At 37.9% G+C, this 23478-nt stretch overlaps 1 protein-coding gene across 1 annotated transcript; it reads right to left on the bottom strand.

The window, feature by feature from the left end:
• Positions 1-393: 393 nt before the first annotated feature.
• Positions 394-14855, bottom strand: LOC144972897 (uncharacterized). The gene is made up of 3 exons (XM_078914695.1): positions 14671-14855; positions 8474-9775; positions 394-2891 (listed from the first exon to the last, which is right to left on the bottom strand). Exons 1-3 carry the CDS (start codon positions 14683-14685, stop codon positions 2340-2342), a joined length of 1869 nt encoding a protein of 622 aa, XP_078770821.1. The 5' UTR covers positions 14686-14855; the 3' UTR covers positions 394-2339.
• Between the last annotated feature and the right edge of the window lie 8623 nt (positions 14856-23478).

Consider the following 23478-nt stretch of genomic DNA (forward strand, 5'->3'; position numbering starts at 1 on the left):
GGATTTGACAACACTTGCAACACATTTAGGTCATTTTAGTGCCACTAAAACAGAAGAAAACGGGATTGTCAAAAAGTTAGTTTTAAAATTAAAAGCACACAAGAAAATTAAAACAAAGAGAAATAGCAAAAATAGGGAACAGATGTAGATTCCAAGAGCTTACAATCATTGTGCATAGTGCCATGTCACGAAGTTTGTTTTAGTTTTTAAGGGTATTACAGTGCTTGCAACTCATTTCAGCGCAAGTAAAAAGGAAGAAATGGGATAGACAAAAAAATTCTACATTTACAATTAAAAGCACACAAGTAAAAGTAAGACAAAGAGAAATTTTTCAAATAGGGAACAGATGTAGATTCCAAGAGCATACTATCAGTGTATTCAGTTTGAGATTACCTAAAAGTCTCGTCCAGACATAAGCACAAGACCCCGCCAAGAGGAATACACTTAAATGTTTACAATCCATTAATAATTCAAAACAAAAAACATAACAATACATAAACAAGAGATGATTTACAAGGAAAAAAATATCTCCCAAAACTACACATCTGACTGTTTCTCTAAAGGACTCCAACAAGGGTCAGGACATAACCAAGTGATCCCGTTCCAAAGCAAAGACAGAAAGCAACTAAAAAAAAATAAAAACAAGATCAGGGGTAAGAATGACTGGTCACAAAAAAGAAGGAAATTTTTCAGCGCATAAATCAAGAGCCATCCATGCTAAAATGGCCTATAAATTTGACTTTCATTAAAATTTACTGAGATGCAATCCAAAATGTCTCTCGCAGCAATTTCTGACACCACTAGGATGAATTTCATAAGTTGAAAGCGTAATTACAACATATGGTGGTTGTAGTAGTGGTGGTGGTAAGGATGATGATGTGGTGGGGGTTGTAGTGGCAGTGGTGGTAGGGATGATGATGTAGTAGTTATAATTGTAGTTGTGATAGGGATGATGTGGTGGTGGTTGTAATTGTAGTGGTAGTAGGGATGAAGATGTGGCGGTAGTTGTTGTACGAGTGGCGGTGTTTGTAGCAGTAGTGGATGATGATGTGGTGGTGGTCATAGTAGTAGTGGTCTTAGGGATGATGGTGTGGTGGTGGTTATAGTAGTTGTGATAGGGATGTTGATGTGGTGGTTTTGGTGAGTCAATTTTATTCATAATTTTTTTTCTTTTGTTGAAAAAGGTGGAATTGTGATGGTGATGGGCGGAGATAACCCACCTTTTAGGCTGAAATCCTCCTTTAGGCAGAACATTCTCAGCCCTGACAGATATAGGGGGATAGAAAACACAGCAAGTGAACTCCTGCCCACAATGGGAGGTATGTCACAAAGTCAAGAAGGGCAGAACGGGGGAAATAAATTCTAAATCTTTGGTTTATGTTATAGAGGAACTTTATTTTCTATTTTTGAATATGACTGTGTGTGCAAGTTCTATTGGGACGAAAATGTAACTGTTTTAAAAAAGAATTTGCAATAAATATGCATGTCTTGTCTTCAAAGGCAATTTTCTCAGTTTTTTGTTTTTTTTTCTTTTTGACATCCATCCGTGAATAACTTAATCTAGATAATTATAACATTATAAGAATCTATCCAAATGTGTGACAAAAAATCAAATTTTTCAGAAATCAGAAGTATTTTTGTCAAACCACCTTACATTTATATTTTAAAAAGAAGAAAGAAAAATTCATCTAATTTTTTAGCCTTTTCTTCTCATTGCCATGAAAAGCAGAAAACGTGGTGTAAATTTGATAATGAAAGCATGTATATAATCCTTGTGGGCGTGACATAAACTGTTTACTGTTAAAGATTCCAACAAAATAATACCCTCAAAATTGGAAAGATATAAAGGATATACGGGTGTCCACCAACTTCCTCTATAGTCATCAGGTTTGTAAATCTGAGGCTATCCCACTTTTTGTAAAGTGAAACAAACGGCTGTGACTCACTGAATAAGACACTAATCTGTCACAGAAGATTGAGGATTAAACCTTCTGGATAGACCAGGCCAGAGGAACAATAACAAAAAATAACAAACAAATGGGTGGCGCTGAGTGTGCAAGTAAGGTGCTCTATCGATTTAGCAACTATCCCATTATCTAATTAGTGAACCACTGGATTGTCAGATCATAAAAACATAAATTTTGCAACACCAACTATTGCCAATACAAATATAATATATAGCAAACCACTGATCTCAAAAAAATATTCAAAACTGTAAATTAATTACCATCCTTTCTTTGACCACTTTCTAATGATTTTTTAGCCTCACAAGATAAAATTATAAAATTTAAAATCATCTAAACAGCCACATGAAAAATCCTCCTCTTTTTAAAGTATCCTTAATCCTCTAACAGTTCATTTTTTATGACAGCCTCTAGGTGTGCAGACCCAGTCAATACTTCTATCAACCGACTACCTTGCTCACCAGAAAAATCACAGTCTGATGAATTAAAACTAGAATCCACTAAACCTATACTACTTAAACCATTCGTTGAATCTAATCGTCCATTTGATGAAATAATCTTGCCATTGTTTATGATGCACTTTGGGTCCGATAGAGGTTCACCCATAAGGGGCTCCAATTTAACAGGGGAAGAATTTTCTGTGTCTGATGATGATGAGTGAGCTAATAGTTGAAAGTGAGGAAATGAATTATTTTTGTCAGCGACGAAAATATCACCTCCTTGAATGACTAAGTGACCATCGGGTGAGACTACTGCTTCTGCTCCAGGGCCTAGAACCAATTGTCCATCTGAAGTGATGACAACTTGTTCTTGTTGATTATCCTCAGATAAGACAACTTCTTGCGTTGTGACAACCTCATCTTCCGTCACCTCCTGGTTGTGGCCAACTACAAGATCTCCAGTAAATACATCCTCGTCTGGTCCATCCTGAAACACAAATGAATATTTGGGATTATCTATTTTAGACAGAGAGGTTAAATAGGACTACTTGACTATAACAGGCCTGTAAATGGTTGGTGAAAAAATTGTCTGAACTTTTTGAACACGCGAAAATAGACCAACAGGACAAAAATATGGATTAATTAATAAACACAACACAGATATAACACGTCAATTGACTAGTCAAATCCTGTCACTTTCCCCAACTCATTTATAATGAGGTCGTTATCTTATGGTACCAAAAAAAAAAAAAAAATCCGAAGTTTTTGAGAGAGTACACACATTTCTGGCCCCAGGTCTGAGTTAGTTGTAAAATGAAAGGAAGGATGTGTATCTAGTGCTTGACACGAGAAGCTGCATATCTTCGCTCCTGTTTGTTTGTGTTCAATTTTTATGCTGATTCTTTTGTTTATTTGGATTAATTCTTATAGAAGAAGAAGAAGAAGAAGAAGAAGAAGAAGAAGAAGAAGAAGAAGAAGAAGAAGAAGAAGAAGAAGAAGAAGAAGAAGAAGAAGAAAAAGAAGAAGAAGAAGAAGAAGAAGAAGAAGAAGAAGACGAAGAGGTGGTGCGGTCGTGTGTGAAGGAGGAAAGAGAAAAAAATTAAAACAATCATGATCATGAGGAAAGTATACTTCCGCTGAGAGCTTTCTAAGAAGAATATATATTTCGAAGAAAAATAATTCTTTTGCATTATATTATTCCGATCGACATTAAGACTCAACCAAAGAATCCATAAGAAGGAGAAAAGAGAAACGGAGAAATGCATGTGTGTAGGTAGCAAAATAGAGAGAAACGGCCGGGTCCGCTAGGTGTGTGTTAAGCCCCCCATAGACGCCGACATCCGCTGATAGCGGTACGGATGACCTATGGCTGTGACCCGACCCCTGATCGGCGATCGGGGGCGTGGCAGTATAAAAAAGTGGACAATTTTTTTCGGATTTTCGCTGTTTTCACGTCGGATTCGTGATCAGCGTCAAATTTACAATAGGTTTGATACAAGAACTGTGTGTTTACTCCAAAAATTGGTGAAATTAGAAATAAATTTTAATTAATAGTGAGGCTATGTGGCCGACAGAACCGATCCCAGTTACTGTCTGTTATTCTATCTTTCGTCTTGCGCACAATAGTGATTACTTCTCACTAAATTATATCAATTAGACTGTTGAAGGAACGAAATTGACATCATTCCACTCTTTGTTATTGTATTAAGGCAGTCATTTTGGTAATTAGTTCTCACTAAATTATATCAATCAGACTTTTAACGTTCAAGGTTACTCGTAGTTTTGTATGACGGTACGTTATTTCCGACTGGTGGATGTTGTGAGCATTTTACCTAAACTCATAGCATCAATAACCGTCCAAGATATTCGCATCATATGTAGCAATAGCTATAATAATCTAACATTTCGAGAGAGAGAGAGAGAGAGAGAGAGAGAGAGAGAGAGAGAGAGAGGGGGAGAGAGAGAAAGAGAAAGAGAGAAAAATTTACTTGCGCTATATATACCGCTATATTCAATAAAGGTGCTCAAATCACTTTATTAGGGTCTTTGGCCAACATAAAAACATGTTATAGACGAGACATGACTGTTAAGCGATATATTGCAATTGTTTCCCGACAGAGACGACGCTGTAAACAGCGAGGTACTCATTTTAACAGTGAACAAGGTGAGAGAATGCGAGTAAAGAGCCTTTTCCAAGGACTCAATTATGCGCCACTCAGAGCGGGACTCGAATCCAGTACCGTCCGATCCAAAGGCGAGTGTCATTTCACAAGATCACATGCATAGCCGCACAAAAAAGTGATGAGAGAATAGATTCATATGTATTGAAGGAGGAGAGAGCGGATGGAGTGAGTAAAGTTCTTGGATATTTATAGAAGGAACCAAATTGACGTCACTCATCTCATTGTTATTGTTTTTAGACACCCATTTTTATGATTAGTTCTCATTAAAATATATCAGACTATAACGTTCAAGGTTCCATGTAGATCTTTGGGCTGGAGTGATATTTCTGGCTGGCGGACTTTGTGAGTATTTTAATTTAACACAGAGCATCAATAGAAGGAATGAATTTGACGTTAGTCAACCCGTTGTTATTGCTTTTAGACAGCATTTTATAATTAACTTATCACTAAGTTATATCAATCAGACAATGAACGTTCGCGTTTGCAGTTTTGTGTGTTAATATGTTATACCCCGATGGAGATGTCGTGAGTATTTTTCCAATACGCATAAGATCAATACATTTGCAATCCGATTTAAGTTTAAAAGCAACGTAGACCACGGAAATTTTTCCATTTTGTGGACAATAAAGATTTTTTATTTATCGTCATCATTATTATTATTATTATTATTTATAAAACAAATCGACAGTGTTCCCGTGGCAGGTTAAACGGGTACTCCTCGGGACTACTCGCATTCGCACCCCCCCCCCCCCCCAACCACCACCAACACCATCACCACACACACGCACACAGCTCTTTTCTTTATTTTTTTTTTTTGGGGGGGGGGGGGGGCGTTGTTTGTAGATTATAATTCAAGGTTACAATGCCCACCCCTGTCATCCCGTAGTCAAGGCTTTTTGGCATCTGCCAATCCCAAATGTATGTGTTAAGGTCGACCGTCATGTCGCGTCAACGGGTGAGGAAAAAAAAAAAAAAAAAAAAAGAACTGGCATATTATCATATCATCACATTGAAAATTATGAAAACTATTTTTTATTTTGTATGAAATCCTTTATAAATTTTACGATGATCAAGAACGAAACTTTTGCCATCTACCTCTTCCTGGCGCAACATTTATAAAAATATTATTAACAAAAAATAATAACACAGCATTTATTTGGCGCAATATCCACGTGCTCAAAGCGCTTTACAAGGGGTCCCAAGGCAACAGCAATATTAAACTTGAAAGACGAGACATGACGCCTGTCAGGCGATGACATTTTTTCCCAACAAAGACAACGAACGGCCATGCTTTACACCTGAGTACGGTGAGAGAATGGGAGAAAAGAGCCTTTTCCAAGGACTCAACTCTGCGCAACTCAGAGCGGGTCTCGAAACCCGAATCTTCCGATCCGAAAGCGAGAGTCACACCACTTGGTGCATCACAAAATAGGGAGGGGCACTGTTCTGTCGGCCACATAGCCTCAATATTAATTAAAATTTATTTCTAATTTCATCAATTTTTGGAGTAAAAACATAGTTCTTGGTATCAAACCTATTGTAAATTCGATGCTGATCACGAATCTAACGTCAAAACAGCGAAAATCCGAAAAAAATTGTACAATTTTTTTTACTGCCACGCCCCCGATCGCCGATCGCCTCGAAAAATATTTAGCAAGTCGGGCTTTGCGAGCGATGGACCAGCGATGGACCGTACCTAGGTTTATCGGCCAGGTATTTGGCCACACACATTGCGTTTTCACCCCGGTTTGCCTGATCGGGGTACGAACCAGGATCAAAACCGCGCGTGTATGGAGCCTTTTAGACGACTCGAGCGACCTTGCCGCGACCATTTCTCGCTGCCCGTGGCACAGTAGGCAGGCAGTGAATACATCCACATCTAGCGGAGCGTGTAGGTGGCATGATAATATAGCTAACTGATAGACGATCTAGTTTTGTTTTGTCTTTGATGCGACAAATAAAAAGTTTCTTCTTTTTTTTTTTTAATCGGCGTACGAAACGGAATAAAATCAGATTATTTCGAGGAACGAAATAAAACTCTATTTTCTTTTTTGTTGGTTCTGTTCTTTGACGTTACAAACAAATATTATTTTTAATATTAATTTCTATTATTTAAAAAAAATAGTAGCACTCAATAGATTATATAGAGAAAAATCGCACTGTCGGAAATCCGACAATAGTCGGAAGATTTACGGGCCTGCTATAAATACATTTCTGTTCAACCTCAAACTATGCCCAAAATTGGAGATAAGCCTTGTTGATGATCATTTACTATCACAAAAAAAAAACTTTATCGAAAACATTAAAAAAAGAAAAAAAAAAACAAACAAAAAATAAAAACAAAACTCAAATAACACAAACAAAAAAAAAGTAATGTGAAAAGATAACAGGCTATGGCTAAAATGTTCTTAAAACATAAAAAACAACAACAAAAAAGGCAAGAGCAATCTATGAGTGCGCCTAGTATTAGACTAAATGGACTTGTTTAACTCATAACATGATAAATCCAGCTGTTTCTCTTAACAACTAACTCCAGGCACACCTAAAGCTAAACTGAACCCGACAGGTCTTATTTCAATGACAAAAGGTCACGTGCAAAAGACAATGATAAGTTATTCAAACAAGACCTGAAAAGATCTCTTCACACTTCATACTTATTTGATATTAATTTTTAAAAAGAAACATTAAAAAATAATTTAAAGTAACCTTTCATTGATAAATCTGGGTTTTATGTAGTGCAATATCTACTAAATTTCTTCAAAGTGCTTTAGAAAGGGGTCTCTAGCCTACAGCAACACTTATCATGTGTGTGATGAAAGATCACGTCTGTAAGGTGACATTACAATATTTTTTGGGACAGAAAATGCTGCTACCATCCAGGTACTCATTTTAAACCTGAGTAGGGTGAGAGAAAAGTACTTGTTTTACTCCCCAGTGCGCTGAGAAATAAGAGTAAAAGTCTTCTCCAAGGACTAAAATGTTGCACCAACCAACAACACATCATCATAAGCTGAGCTGAGTGTCATTTCACAAGACCACTAATTAATCTTGATAAGCTCTACAAGACACGGCAAGACTTCTCTCTGGATTCTAAGAATCATGCACCATTTTATTGGGGGTTTCTTTTATTTCCAGGCATGAAGGTGTATGAGCATGAAATCCATGTTGTGCAATTTTATTATTTTAAATTTTATATTAAGTTATACATACATTCATATTTTTTCAAAATGTTAAAAAGGGAGTTTTTAATAAAGCTACCTACACCACAATGATTGCTGCAGATACACTACACACGGGAAGTGAAGGTGCATGTGCGTTAAGTGAACACCCATTGACATGGCCTAACACCAAACTTATTTGCCTGTACTTGGGTCAGCTGACCTTTGTGTAGCAGACCGATATTGGACAGAGGTGGATGGTTCTAAGATTGAACGTTTGGATTATGGACATAAAAATAATATCTTAAAATCATAATAACAGGTTCCGTGATCAGGGACTGGAATCCAGAATTTCTTAATTAAAGAAAACAAAATAAAGGAGACAAAAAAAAAAAATATATGAAAGCACAAAGCATAGAGGTGGCTTTGATAGCTCAGTTGTACAGCACACACCTCACAAGTGAAGCAAATGTTTTGGAACCCTAATTGTCTGTCTAGCAGTTATTGGAAGGTAGGGTCTGTTAGATCTGTCAGAAAGTACTGTTATATTACAAAAGACTTTCGGCCCATCCAAAGGATAGTATATAACAGCTGCTGTTCCATTCAATACTACAGAAATCAGGATAAACTTCAGATCCATGGGCCTTTTGGCTCTTCTGCACACAATGTTTACCTCAAAATATGAAATCATACACATAAAACATGATATGCCCATGTGGTATACTTACATTGTGCACACTGTCATTGTCTGATTTTGGACTACAAGGTCTGTAAGGTAGATCATCATTGCCCATCTCATCTCCACTCTCATCAGATGATACATCGGGAAACACTCCAGCTTTCTTGAATGAATGCATGACCAGTTGCCTACTCATCACCTTTGAGAATGCTGAGCATGCTAACTCACAAACACTATTTCTACTGACACATGGATTCGAAGTGATACGAAGATGTTTTCTACATGCACTTTCATATTTTTTAACAAAAGCTTCAGAGCATTCAACTTCAAGAGGTTGTAAAAGATGTGTAGTGTGTGCTGGGATGAAAGAGAAGATTACATTATTGCGACGCCCCCATTCACTCAGGCCTACAAACATATGGCTTCTGGAACCATCCATTAAAACCAGGATTGGCTCATTGTCTAGTCGTTGGGAATGAGGAAGAAAATGTTCATTTAAATATCTTCTGAAAATTTGAGGATTGCACTTTCCTGTATCAGAAACCCAAGCGTTAACATCACTGTAAGCTCCTCTCAACATTTCAGGTCTTAACTTACTGCCTTGAAAGACAAAATATGGAGGTAAAATATGTCCTGTCACACTTCCACAAATCAAAACTGTAGTGTTTGTAACATTCTCTGTTTTGAATTGATGTGGTCCACTTAACTCAGGTCTGAGACTATGGTCTGTGTACAAATTTACTTCCATAATGTTAAATATTCTATTAGTTTTTTCTAAAAGTCTATATTTATCAATTATCTTTTTGATTTCATCAAAGTATGTCCTCACAGTATGCTCAGCTTCTGTTTTATTTTTAAATTTTGAACTTAGCTCTCGGATACCAGGCCAACGATTAATAAAACAGTCAACCCATTTTGTTGTGAGAGCATTGGATTTGGGACGTCTTTTCCCTTTTTCGACAGCCTGATCAGTTGCTATCTCTGCTATACCAAGACGAGTGTAACGATAGCCATACTTCGCCATTGTGTGAAGGAAGTGGGCAATCTCTGCCTCCTCTTCTCTTGTCATGAGCAATGGAGGACCAGGTCTGGTTGTATCAATGCTTATCCTGCCATCAACTCTATCCCTTAAAGTAGTCAGCGGTACTCCATACTGTTTTGCAGCTGCATTCACAGAAATATTACTGTCCCTCACAGCTTTATAAGCAGCTTGCAATGACTCAGGGGAATAGAGTTTTCTTTTTCGAATGATGTGTGAAGACTGGCCCATTTCAGCCAAATGTTTTGCTTTTCTTACGGAAGAAAAGGAACTTGTCAACTTGGTCTTGCCTTTCTTCTTTTTAGAGGAACCCTTTAAGGTAAAAATAAAAATATTTTTTTGTTAAAGAAATAAAACATGTAAAAATGGGGCAAAGGATTATGAATGTGAAATGCTATGTAAACACCAAAAATGTATTTAAACTACCCTTGAAATAAAATCTAATTGCCTTATGTAATACTAGAGATGAAAGCCATTAAAGTAACCTTCCTATTTTTCTACCATTTTACCAATTACGTACCTTGAACCTGAACAGCACTATGCATACCTTTTTTTTTTCTTACTATAATATCTTTGATAACTTTTATTAACACATTTGATAACTTTCACTTGGGATCACAATGAACAGCTGCCAATCTATAAAACAGGATTAGATTGTTAAAAAATCAGTTCTTTGAAATTCATCGCTTCAAAAGAGAAATCTTTTTGCAAAACATACCTTTATTTTTAAAACTTATTTGTTTCAACTTTGCAACTTTTTCATTCTTCACAACTTTTGTTCACTTAAAAATCACAGCCTTTTCAGCTCGTTGATTTGACTTTTGTCGGCCATTTCTTGTTGACAATTCTGACATTCTAAACCGACTTTGATTACATCACATGCGTCACTGTAATCTCCGTTAACAATGATAAAGGTAAAAGCAAACTATTATCTGAAAGCAAAAAATTAGCTTCGCTGTTAGGGGGTAGTAAGAACACCATGCTCTACGTCACCAAGCGACACGTCTCCCTTTCGTCTTTTTTCTTTCATTCAATCACCTTGACTGCTGTTGTAGACCCTAGTCCTCTCTACAAGTACAAGAAATGATACTCACTTTGTTTCTGCTCCAACAAAAATATCTACCCCCCTCCGGTCTTATTATTTGCAGCAGATGACAAATTTCTCAAAACGGTCACGTGACACTGTAATAAACAACACAGGAAGTCCATGAATGCTTATTTACGGCATTTCCTTTAAACCGTGTAAACAACAAAATTTCGTTTTCATTCGACTCAACGGGTCAGATTGGCAGAATTAAAGTTCTGAAAAATCAAAATGTTTCTTAGAAGGTTGAAAGATGCTAGTTTTTGAAACAGAGGGAGGTTTTTAAAAAAATATTTATCTTTTACGTGAATGCATGCTCAAACTCAAGGCGAATTGGAATTCAGCGGAGGTTGGTAAGCCAAAGGCGAGGCTCTCTTAACATAACTTTTCTTCTGTTTATTATCTGATTTTCACAATTTTGGTATCAATAGAATGGTGTTGAAAATCACTTTATAATGATATAGGTTTAATTGAGCTCAATCCAATTTGAATTTTTTACCAAAGTACCTACTATCCGATGGATCTTTCTTACTTTTTTTTACGAGATATCGTTTAGATCTTGAAAAGATCCTGCTGCTATCTTAATTTTGAAAACGTTACCTAGGTAGTCGCATCGCCCGTGGCTGAGCCGCTGATCGAGCCCCGATATCGATGTTACGGCTCTGGAGTGAAAATTGTGTTTACCGGTGAACATAGTTTTACTTCCATTGCCGTGGAATCGCTTCCTGTGCACTAATTTCGTCACTTCCGGTCTCATTTTAAAGAGGAGAAGCCAGCGCATCAGGCGGCGTTTTCAGATTTTTAATCCGTTCATTCTTTGTTCAGATGCCAGCTGTTTGAAAATTTGGTAAGTTTTAACTTCATTTTAAATACATTTTTCATTATATTACCTATTTTTAATTAATGTTATATTATTCGCAACCATTTTTCTCTATTTGTGTGAATTTTGGTGGTGATTGATGCTGGCGAAAGCGTCTTTTAGTGACTTTAAATACGATGCGTGTTCATGAAGTTGGCGACGGCCAACCAGGATTGCCTCTCGATGTATCCCCGAGTCTCCTGTGTACAGTGCAGTCTGTAAACTATCGACTGTGTTTGCTTTTGTGACTTGTATAAATAATTTCAAGCTAAATAATTGCTGTAAAAAGACTGAAAATAGTCCCATCCATAATTTTAGTTTTATTTTATGAATGAATGTTGAAACTGAAATGACTTTTTAACTGGGATGATACCGGACAACTAAAAATTATGTTCCACTGATATTATTTTTTATCTTTTATTTTTGTTTGTTCTGCAGGTTAAGTGTGTTGGTTTAATTTAATGTGGTTAATTTCAATACAAATAATACAGAATAGCATGATAGAGCCAATTCAAGTATATTTCATTCATTACTTTACTCTTTACCACAACAAAAATTATTATATAACTTTTAATTTTGTTGATTTAATCATAATCGAAGTACTTTTTTTGTTTTCAGAGTCAGACGTTCATTATGACACCACATTTTCATGTTTCATTTCCTGCCTTGTATTTTTAAATATGAAATTGAAATAACAATATGAATTTGATTGTCTGCCACCTCCAACTCCCGTCGTCTGCCGCCTCGAACTCCAGTCGTCTGTCTTGTATTTTTAAATATGAGATTGAAATAACAACATGAATTTGATTGTCTGCCACCTCCAACTCCAGTCGTCTGCCTCCTCCAGCTCCAATAATCTGCCTTGTATTTTTATATATGAAATTGAAATAACAACATGAATTTGATTGTCTGCCACCTCCAACTCCAGTCGTCTGCCGCCTCTAACTCCTGTCGTCTGTCTTGTATTTTTAAATATGAGATTGAAATAACACATGAATTTGATTGTCTGCCTCCTCCAGCTCCAATAATCTGCTTGTATTTTTAAATATGAAATTGACATAACAACATGAATTTGATTGTCTGCCACCTCCAACTCCAGTCGTCTGCCGCCTCGAACTCCAGTCGTCTGTCTTGTATTTTTAAATATGAGATTGAAATAACAACATGAATTTGATTGTCTGCCACCTCCAACTCCAGTCGTCTGCCGTCTCGAACTCCAGTCGTCTGTCTTGTATTTCTAAATATGAGATTGAAATAACAACATGAATTTGATTGTCTACCACCTCCAGCTCCTATAATCTGCCTTGTATTTTTGAATATATGAAATTGTAATAACAACATGAATTTGATTGTCTGCCACCTCCAACTCCCGTCGTCTGCCGCCTCCAGCTCCAATAATCTGCCTTGTATTTCTAAATATGAGATTGAAATAACAACATGAATTTGATTGTCTGCTACCTCCAACTCCCGTCATCTGCCTCCTCCAGCTCCAATAATCCGCCTTGTATTTTTAAATATGAAATTGAAATAACAACATGAATTTGATTGTCTGCCACCTCCAACTCCAGTCGTCTGCCGCCTCTAACTCCAGTCGTCTGTCTTGTATTTTTAAATATGAGACTGAAATAACGACATGAATTTGATTGTCTGCCACCTCCAACTCCCGTCGACTGCCTCCTCCAGCTCCAATAATCTGCCTTGTATTTTAAATATGAAATTGAAGTAACAACATGAATTCGATCGTCAGTCTCCCCCAACTACTTCTGTATCATTGCTTGGACTTCGATGTATTTATTCAGTATCATTACCTGGATATTGCCTGTGTCTACATTCCATGCAGCCAACAACCCAGAGTGCCTAGATTTTGTTGTCTTCTGTCTTTTGCCACATATCAGCCATCTTATGGATTTAAGCGAGTCAGTACGTGAGTACCCTTTAATCTGTTCTCTTAGTGATGTTGAATGCAAAGCAATTATCAAATTTTCTAAAGTTCATTTCAATTTTAATGTAGTTTAATAGTTAGTCATATGATACATCTCTTCGAGATGTTCAGTTTGATATATGACATGCCTATGTTGCAGAAAGTTTGCAAAGTGTCGGTATTTATCGGCTTATTGTTTGTTATTATGTAATATGTTACGTAATATTCAATTTTGCATTTTCAGGTTAAGTTTTCTCTACCACTCTTATGTAGTTCTTGTTTTTAATTTTGCATTTTTATCACTGACCATGTTTGCATATATAAAGCGGCAAGCTTGTTTCTCCCGAGTACTGTTGGTGCCCAAATGTCTTGTCCAAGGATGCAAAAACATTGGGCAGTACATTTGCAAGTTGCATTTACTGACACTTGTTCAACTTTATTTCTAGCCCTGTTCATTGTTTTTTTGTTTTTTTTTTCTTCTCTCCGAATACCAGTCATCTTTCGTCTGTTGCTCATTTGCCAATGCCAAATATTAAGTGCCTTCCCCAAGGACACAACTTTAGTGTCTAAATTCATATGTTTACGCTCCTTTCCTCTTGTTTTAACAATTTTTGTGTTCAAAATTAATCATAGCCATAGTATTGTAAGCATGCTCTGGAAGAAGACCACCCTCAAATCTGTTTTTAAAGTTATTATCCGTTCCTCGCGTCTTTTTTTTCATTTTCTAGGGTTATGTAATTGCATGACGTTGCATAATATTGCATAATAATCATTTAATTTTTTAAAAATTTGCTTCGTCTTTCCTTTGCGATCATTTTGATATATGGTTTTATATGTATTCCATCCCAAATAACCGTGATTTTCCATTTCCCCCGCTTTTCAGTTGCTCTCTGGTCACAGTTTTAGTTTCTTTTTTCCTCTTAAATTATATTAAGTATTTTGGTCCACTTTTGCGGACTAATAATCCCGTAACTTTGGTTCTAATTGTCACATTGTCATAATTTTGGTCCCATTGAAAAGTGTATTTCTTGCAGAATAGCATGAGACTATTTTGAAAACAATTGCTGCAATCTCAAATTTTCATGCAACTACCTACGTTACCTAATACATACAACTATGCCTATGCGGCATGAAGTGGCACTTCACTCTGGACTCTAATCATCAATGAATCAATGTGAATGTGATGTGAGTGTGAGACGAGAATGAATGTGATGCTATCACTGACTGAAGAAACTGAATGAGAATGGAATGATCATGTCATGATCACCAGCCACAACACAATCACAATGATACTGATTGCTAGCAATTTTTCATTACTTTGGTCTAACTTACGGCGCCATTACCTTTTTTGTCTTCATGACTGTTTGAAATCTAGACGACGAAAGTATAATGAAGGTTCAAGAAGTAAAACAAAGAAGACAGTCTCAAATAAAACAGCTTTCTAAGCATCAAGTATGAATCTTATGTGGTACAGTACTGACACAAATGGCCGCGGCCATGTTTATCTTTTCATATCCGGTGTAATGTCAGATATCCATTTCTGGAGAATCGATTATAGAACTCCATTTTTTTTTTTCTAGAATTATTGTAAGAGATAATTGATTTTCTCTTCTTTTAAATCAATTCAATTATTTTTTAGGTTTACATTGTCAGGATTTGACAATCACAGTACAGGAATGATGAAATTATAGTTTATTTGAATTTATAAGTACGTATCGATATGCGACACAAATATTTAGACGTAAATTTGACATTTGATCGTTTATTCATTTTTCGCATTTTATGACGAAAAAAATATAAAGAGAGAAAGAAACAAACTCCTCCTCCTCTCCTTCTTCTTCTTCTTCTTCTTCTTCTTCTTCTTCTTCTTCTTCTTCTTCTTCTTCTTCTTCTTCAACGTCGTCGTCGTCATCATGATCATCATCATCATGTTTTTGTAAACACATTGAGATCATTAAGAGGATATTGCGGCGCTGTCCTGCGGCTGATACCTGGGCATTTCCAGTCCTCCCTTTGAATAAACCCTAAGACAAATTTCCACATGAGGATGAATAAAGGGAACTTTATTATTACTGAAATGCTGTATCACAAATAATAATAATAATAATAATAATAATAATAATAATAATAATAATAATAATAATAATAATAATAATAATAATAATAATAATAATAATAATAATAATAATAATAATAATAATAATAATAATAATAATAATATAGAGCATAACCATGACAAGGTCTGCCCTTTGAATTATAGTTATAGCGATGTGCACGTACACGCTTTATACGATTGTTATTTTTATTTATAGGCTATATGTAATTTACCGACGCCACTTCTTAGCCCGCTGGCATTTCCTACTATATAAGAAGTCACTGCCCGCTGGTCATCAGCATGGACCATAGATAGCACAGGGTTAGATAGGACAACAGGGGGGAAAACGTCATCAAACGTGGTTTGTGAGAGGTCGAGCGCCGCCATTTTATTTTTTAACCAGGGACGCTGTGCGATTTAATCTCTATTTTAATTACTTTGATTGAGCTCGAAAAATGGCAACAAATCGCTGATTTGCATTGATCTGTTGTGATACAGAATTATAATTTCCACACAAGGATCAAAAAAGTATATCTTATCTTCTCTCTCTCTCTCTCTCTCTCTCTCTCTCTCTCTCTCTCTCTCTCTCTCTCTCTCTCTCTCTCTCTCTCTCTCTCTATCTCTCTCTCTCTCTCTCTCTCTCTCTCCTCTAATCTTCTTCCTCCTCCCCTCCTCTCCATCTTCTCCTCTCTCTCTCTCTCTCTCTCTCTCTCTCTCTGACGCTCCCTTAAACATATTCAAGACCAATAACTATAAAGTTGTTCTCTTTTTATATTTTTCCATTTTTTAATTTTAATTTTCATTTTTTTGTTGGTTTTTGTTTTGTTTTGTTTTTGTTTTTGTTGTTGTTTCGTTTTTCTCCGGACTCATAAAATGTGGCAATGCATGACATAATCAGTCAGAATGTGAAACTTTTGAATTTGCAAATTTTTTTTTCAGTTTCTGAAAGCATTGCTCTCCAGAACATTTTAATCTTTATTTGAAGTAAATCGGGTGCTTTTTCATGAAGTTATGATCAGATGTATGGGGAATGTATCCAGCAACTTTTCTAAAATTTCAATCTTTTTCAACTTGACTAGCTGTAAAAAATATTATAAGTGAAATTAAGCAGATATTTCCTGAAGATGTATAAAAAGGGTTGATTTAATCATCTATGACAAGAACTCATTTTTGATAAAAATTTATCTTCTAACTAATCTTGACAATATCTCAGTTCAAACCTTTTCACCATCCGACTGATTATGTCAGTCACTGTAACATATTCTTACGTACAAGGAATACAAAGGCAATTTTGACTCAACAGCTTAGTTAGTGCTGGGTGGGGTCCCTAATCTCCCATAGTGGGCAGGGAGGTACTTACTGTGTCTCCCATCCCCCTATATCTGTTTTCCAACATGCTTTCTGTCTTTGTCTCGGAATGAGATTATTTGGTTTTGTCAGGTCCTGGCCGGATACCCTATCTGGGAGGGAAAAGTCAAATGTATAGTTAGAGTTTTTGGAGATGATATTTTTTTCCTTGTAAATAATCTCTCTGTTTTGCACTGTATTGTTTTGTTTACATAATATATTTCATTTGTAAACATTTGAGTGTATCCCTCTTATTGGAGACATGTGCTTTGTTTGGATGAGACTTTTAGGTGATCTCAACCTAAGTACTTTGATAATGTGCTCTTGGAATCTTCATCTGTTCCTTATTTGAATCAATTCCCCTTGGTCTTACCTTTTCTTGGGTGCTTTAATTGTAATTCTATAACTTTTTACTATCCCATTCTCTTCCTTTTTACTGGCGCCGAAATGACATTAATGTGATATAAGCGCCGTAAAACCCTTAACAACAAACAAACAGCTTACTGAGTGGATTAATTTCAATAACTATCATGACGAAGTACTAAATTAATTAAATTGTGCACTCACTTTTTTTTAAAGTAAAGAAGATTTCTCATCTTTAAATTATGTCAGATTGAATTAGAACAATTTCACCAAGTACAAAGTCGTAATTGTCCCAAGCTTGCCAGAACCTGGCATTATAATTAAGAGAAACACAATAGTCAGCTTAAATTTCTATTTACCCTTATTACATGGGAACGAATTAAACTACAGGTCTTTTTGAGGAAAGAGTCTCTCATATCCATATCGTGCGGCTATGTGGTCTAGTGGTATGACACTCGCTTTCGGATCGGAAGGTCCAGGGTTCGAACTTTGCGCTCGGCGCATAGTTGAGTCCTTGGAAAAGGCTCTTTACTCACATTCTCTCACCGTACTCAGGTGTAAAATGAGTACCTGGCCGTTGATAGCGTTGTCTTTGTCCGAAAAATTGTAATATCGCCAAACAGGCGTCATGTCCTGTCCTACATGTTAAATGTTTCTGTTGACCAGGGACCCCTTGTAAAGCGCTTTGAGCACATTTAGTGGATATTGCGCTATATAAAGCTCAAAGCTCAATATCCAAAGTCTTCACTGTGTCCAAAATTAGAATAATAAACAAAAGAGAGTAAAAGTAAATAAATAAAAAATGTTTAAAGTCGATCAAACTTCTCAAGTCATCAGGAAGGGTGTCAACGTGTTGAGGTTGAAAATTAAGAATTTTTGCCAAGGGAATTTTTGCCAAGGACAAAACAAACAAAAACAAGAAAATATTATGCTTAGAAAGGAGCTCGAACCCTTAACTCATCGCACCCCGGTTACAGTTACGCTGTGAAAACAGTCGGCCACATCGCCTTTTCGCGCTCGGTTTAGCCCTTATTAAATTATCTCTTCCGGTGTACTGACACTGGTGGACCGAAAACTAGTGTTGGGTTATTTGATCGCTTTTGCCCGATCGACGATCGAGTCAGCGTCAGCGAGTCAGCGTCCGATCTCAATGCCGGAAGAGCGAGTCAGTAAAACGATCGAGTTACTAAAACGATCAGGCGGGTTGTGAGCTTGAGACGAGCTTGAGACGATCTTGACACGTGAGACGAGCTTGAGACGATCAGGATCCGAGCGAGCGGAGGGGTAACGAGTGTTTCGAATCATTTCAAATTCAAACGATCACAGTTTGCCATCCGATACCAATCGCCAACGTTTGCACACGGTAGTCTGTGGTTCTTTCACAGCCCTCACTCCTTGTCAGATGTTAGTGTGTCTGGGTGGCAGGGAAATTCGTATAGGTGTATCACGCGTGTGTGACAAGTCTTCATTAAACCTACTCAAGTTTGACTATCACACACACACACACACACACACACACACACACACACACTAAGGCTATTTCTATGACACACACGCATCCATCTATCAATGAACTAGTGCTGGGTCGAGTTTGAAACGATCAAATCGAACGGGTTTTCGATCGAGTCCTCTAAAATCGAGTCGGTTTCGGGCGGGTTTCGAGTCAGTGACGTCATCGAGCAGTGATTCGTTTGAAAAAAAAAACACGAGCAACTCGTTTGCCACAGGAAACTTCACATACCCCTCCCTCTCTTATGTCTGTGGCTGGCTTGACTGCAGCTGGTTATGATGGGGGCTGCCAGATGGCCAAGTTCAAAATTGCTTACTAAGAAACGCTTTTCTATTATTATTCATTTAAAAAAAAATATTTTATTTTAAAAAAATGAAAAGATAAGTTTATCCAACTGTAGTCGATTGTTTTGTTAATCAAAACAAATGAGTTTTTCAAGGGAGTCAGAATGCTTGTGGTGTTTGGCTATTTGGGGTCTATTTGACTACTTGGGCAAGAAGAAATCTGGCTGTCTGGCAGCCTTGATTATGATCGTTCGTCGCATCACACACTACAACACACACACACACAACACACACACACACACACGCCATCAAACAGTTGTTGATGGTGAAGGGTTGAGACCCCCCCCCCCCCCTTCCCACCACCATCATCCCGCTGTCACCTTAACATTTCATATTTATGTCGCGCCAAAAGTTGTCGGCCGCCCCCACCTCCCATAATTTGTCACTGGTCGTCATCGCCTCTTGTGTGTGCGGGAAAGGTCGTGCCTTTCATTTCATTATTTGAAAAATAAATGAACAAGAATGGTGTGTTTTTATTAGGTAGGTAGATAATAATAATATTTAGCAGGTTCCACACCCAGACACACACGGATTGCCCGGACACGATGATAACGATGCCGACGACAATGGATGACGATGATGATGATGATGATGATTATCGTGTTTCTGTTTAAAAAATGAAATACTTTAGCAGGTTCCACCCCCACCCCCCACACGGATAGACCGGACCCGAAGATGATGATTGTGTATTGCTGGCTGTTACGGCTGTGATGAGGATGATGATAATGATGATGATGATGATGATGACGATGGCGCAGATGGTGATTATTTGTTCGGTCGCTCAGTGGTACGGTGTCTCTTGTCACAAAATCAAGCCTTGTCAATGGCCGGATGAGTGACAGTGATTGTTGAAAATTGTGATCCAGACGTTAAGTCCGTGTGTCAGGCACTTGACTCAGGTGTGAATGTATTCTTATCTTATAAGCAATGACGGCTATTGTAAAGAGCTTTAATACAAAAAGACTCCAAACAGCGATCGGTACCTACTGTACGAAATGGATGTATGGTCGATATGGCGTGCCGGAGGAATAAATTAAATTAAATATTGTGAAGTTCATTGAGCATGGTAAATCCTTGGAAATGCGCTTTGAACTAATACACCTGCTAGACAACTCCGATTCCAATATAAACGACTGATTAATATTCCCATATATAAACTATAGTTAGCTGAAAATCTTTCTTTGTCGGGACTCCAAAAGTATGGAACGAATTAGACAAAGAAATCAAAGGGTCTTTTAGGAGCACTGATTGATTTTAGATTGATTATTACATTGAAATGTGTTGATATTTATTTTATCCATTATTATTAGGTGGTGGTGGTGGTGATGATGATGATGATCCCGCTGATATGATGGTGATGATAAATAAATTAAACATAATTCCCTTTATTCATCCCATAGGGGAGATTCGTCTTTCGGGTCTATTCTAAGGGAAGACTGGAATAACCCAAGCGATAGCCGCAGTGCAGCGCCGCAAATTTAGTTAGGGCAAGGTGACTTGCTCAAGACCACTCAGCGGCGGGTGATCGAACTCGGTACCTTTCGGGTGCCAACCAAAGACCGTACCGCTGCCCCTGATGATGATGATGATGATGATGATGATGATGATGATGATGATGATGATGATGATGATGATGATGATGATGATGATGGGAACTAACAAAGAATACACAGGCATCTAAAATTGAAACATTCCATATTCAAAGCTAATGTTTTACTTTAAAAAATTGAGCTTTACAATATCCACTAAATGTGATTAAAGCGCTTTGTAAAGGGGTCCCCGGTCAACATCAACATTTAATATGTAGGACGGGACATGCCGCCTGTTAGGCGATATTACAATTTTTCAGACAAAGAGAACGCTGTTAACGGCCAGGTACTCATTTTACACCTGAGTACGGTGAGAGAATGTGAGTAAAGAGCCTTGTCCAAAGACTCAACTATGCACCGAGCGCGAGGCTCGAACCCAGGACTTTCCGATCCCAAAGCGGGTGTCATACCACTAGACCATTATAATGCACGAGACCCATGGTCGACTAGAGTACTACCTATAGTTACGTCATGACTAGACCACATAGCCGCACTAGGCCTACTGTAGGAGTGTTCATTGATAGAGGGATGCGTGTGTGTCATAGAAATAGCCTTAGTGTGTGTGTGTGTGTGTGTGTGTGTGTGTGTGTGTGTGTGATAGTCAAACTTTAGTAGGTTTAATGAAGTCTTGTCACACACGCGTGATACACCTATACGAATTTCCCTGCCACTGCCACCCAGACACACTAACATCTGACAAGGAGTGAGGGCTGTGGAAGAACCACAGACTACCGTGTGCAAACATTGGCGATTGGTATCGGATGGCAAACTGTGATCGTTTGAATTTGAAATGATTCGAAACACTCGTTACCCCTCCGCTCGCTCGAATCCTGATCGTCTCAAGCTCGTCTCACGTGTCAAGATCGTCTCAAGCTCACAACCCGCCTGATCGTTTTACGATCGAGTGATCGTTTTACTAACTCGCTCTTCCGGCATTGAGATCGAGCACTGACTCGTGGCTTGGCGCTCGGTCGTCGATCGAGTAAAAGCGATCAAATTACCCAATACTAAAATGAACACTCCTACAGTAGTGCGGCTATGTGGTCTAGTCATGACGTACCTATAGTACTCTTGTCGGCCATGGGTCTAGTGCATTATAATGGTCTAGTGGTATGACACCCGCGTTCGGATCGGAAAGTCCTGGGTTCGAGCCTCGCGCTCGGTGCATAGTTGGACAAGGCTCTTTACTCACATTCTCTCACCGTACTCAGGTGTAAAATGAGTACCTGGCCGTTAACAGCGTTCTCTTTGTCTGAAAAATTGTAATATCGCCTAACAGGCGGCATGTCCCGTCCTACATATTAAATGTTGCTGTTGACAGGGACCCCTTTACAAAGCGCTTTGATCACATTTAGTGGATATTGTAAAGCTCAATTTTTTAAAGTAAAACATTAGCTTTGAATATGGAATGTTTCAATTTTAGATGCCTGTGTATTCTTTGTTAGTTCCCATCATCATCATCATCATCATCATCATCAATCATCATCATCATCATCATCATCATCATCATCATCATCATCATCATTATCAGGGCAGCGGTACGGTCTTTGGTTGGCACCCGAAAGGTACCGAGTTCGATCACCCGCCGCTGAGTGGTCTTGAGCAAGTCACCTTGCCCTAACTAAATTTGCGGCGCTGCACTGCGGCTGTCGCTTGGTTATTCCAGTCTTCCCTTAGAATAGACCCGAAAGACGAATCTCCCCTATGGGATGAATAAAGGGAATTAGATATGTTTAATTTATTTATCATCACCATCATATCAGCGGGATCATCATCATCACCACCACCACCCTAATAATAATGAATAAAATAAATATCAACACATTTCAATGTAATAATCAATCTAAAATCAATCAGTGCTCCTAAAAGACCCCTTTGATTTCTTTGTCTAATTCGTTCCATACTTTTGGAGTCCCGACAAAGAAAGATTTTCAGCTAACAATAGTTTATATATGGGAACATTAATCAGTCGTTTATATTGGAATCGGAGTTGTCTAGCAGGTGTATTAGTTCAAAGCGCATTTCCAAGGATTTACCATGCTCAATGAATTTCACAATATTTTATTTAATTTATTCCTCCGGCACGCCATATCGACCATACATCCATTTCGTACAGTAGGTACCGATCGCTGTTTGGAGTCTTTTTGTATTAAAGCTCTTTACAATACCCGCCATTGCTTATAAGATAAGAATACATTCACACCTGAGTCAAGTGCCTTACACACGGACTTAACGTCTGGATCACAATTTTCAACAATCACTGTCACTCATTCGGCCATTGACAAGGCTTGATTTTGTGACAAGAGACACCGTACCACTGAGCGACCGAACAAATAATCACCATCTGCGCCATCGTCATCATCATCATCATCATCATCATCATCATCATCATTATCATCATCCTCATCACAGCCGTAACAGCCAGCAATACACAATCATCATCTTCGGGACCGGTCTATCCGTGTGGGGGGTGGGGGTGGAACCTGCTAAGGTATTTCATTTTTTAAACAGAAACACGATAATCATCATCATCATCATCATCGTCGTCATCCATTGTCGTCGGCATCGTTATCCTCGTGTCCGGGCAATCCGTGTGTGTCTGGGTGTGGAACCTGCTAAATATTATTATTATCTACCTACCTAGTAAAACCACACCTTTCTTGTTCATTTATTTTTCAAATAATGAAATGAAAGGCACGACCTTTTCCCGCACACACAAGAGGCGATGACGACCAGTGACAAATTATGGGAGGTGGGGCGGCCGACAACTTTTGGCGCGACATAAATATGAAATGTTAAGGTGACAGCGGGATGATGGTGGTGGGAGGGGGGGGGGGGTCTCAACCCTTCACCATCAACAACTGTTTGATGGCGTGTGTGTGTGTGTGTGTGTGTGTGTGTGT

The sequence above is a fragment of the Berghia stephanieae genome, chromosome 5 (assembly GCF_034508935.2).
Source record: "Berghia stephanieae isolate SIO BIC M18660-M18661 chromosome 5, UCSD_Bste_1.3, whole genome shotgun sequence".
NCBI classification, from domain to species: Eukaryota; Metazoa; Mollusca; class Gastropoda; order Nudibranchia; family Aeolidiidae; genus Berghia; species Berghia stephanieae.

Bases quoted from the DNA above. Each gene is read 5' to 3' on its own strand.
- LOC144972897 (XM_078914695.1), bottom strand. The intron at 2,892-8,473 runs GTAAGTATACCA...TTTGTGTTTCAG, and splicing joins ACAATGACAGTGTGCACAAT to GATGGACCAGACGAGGATGT.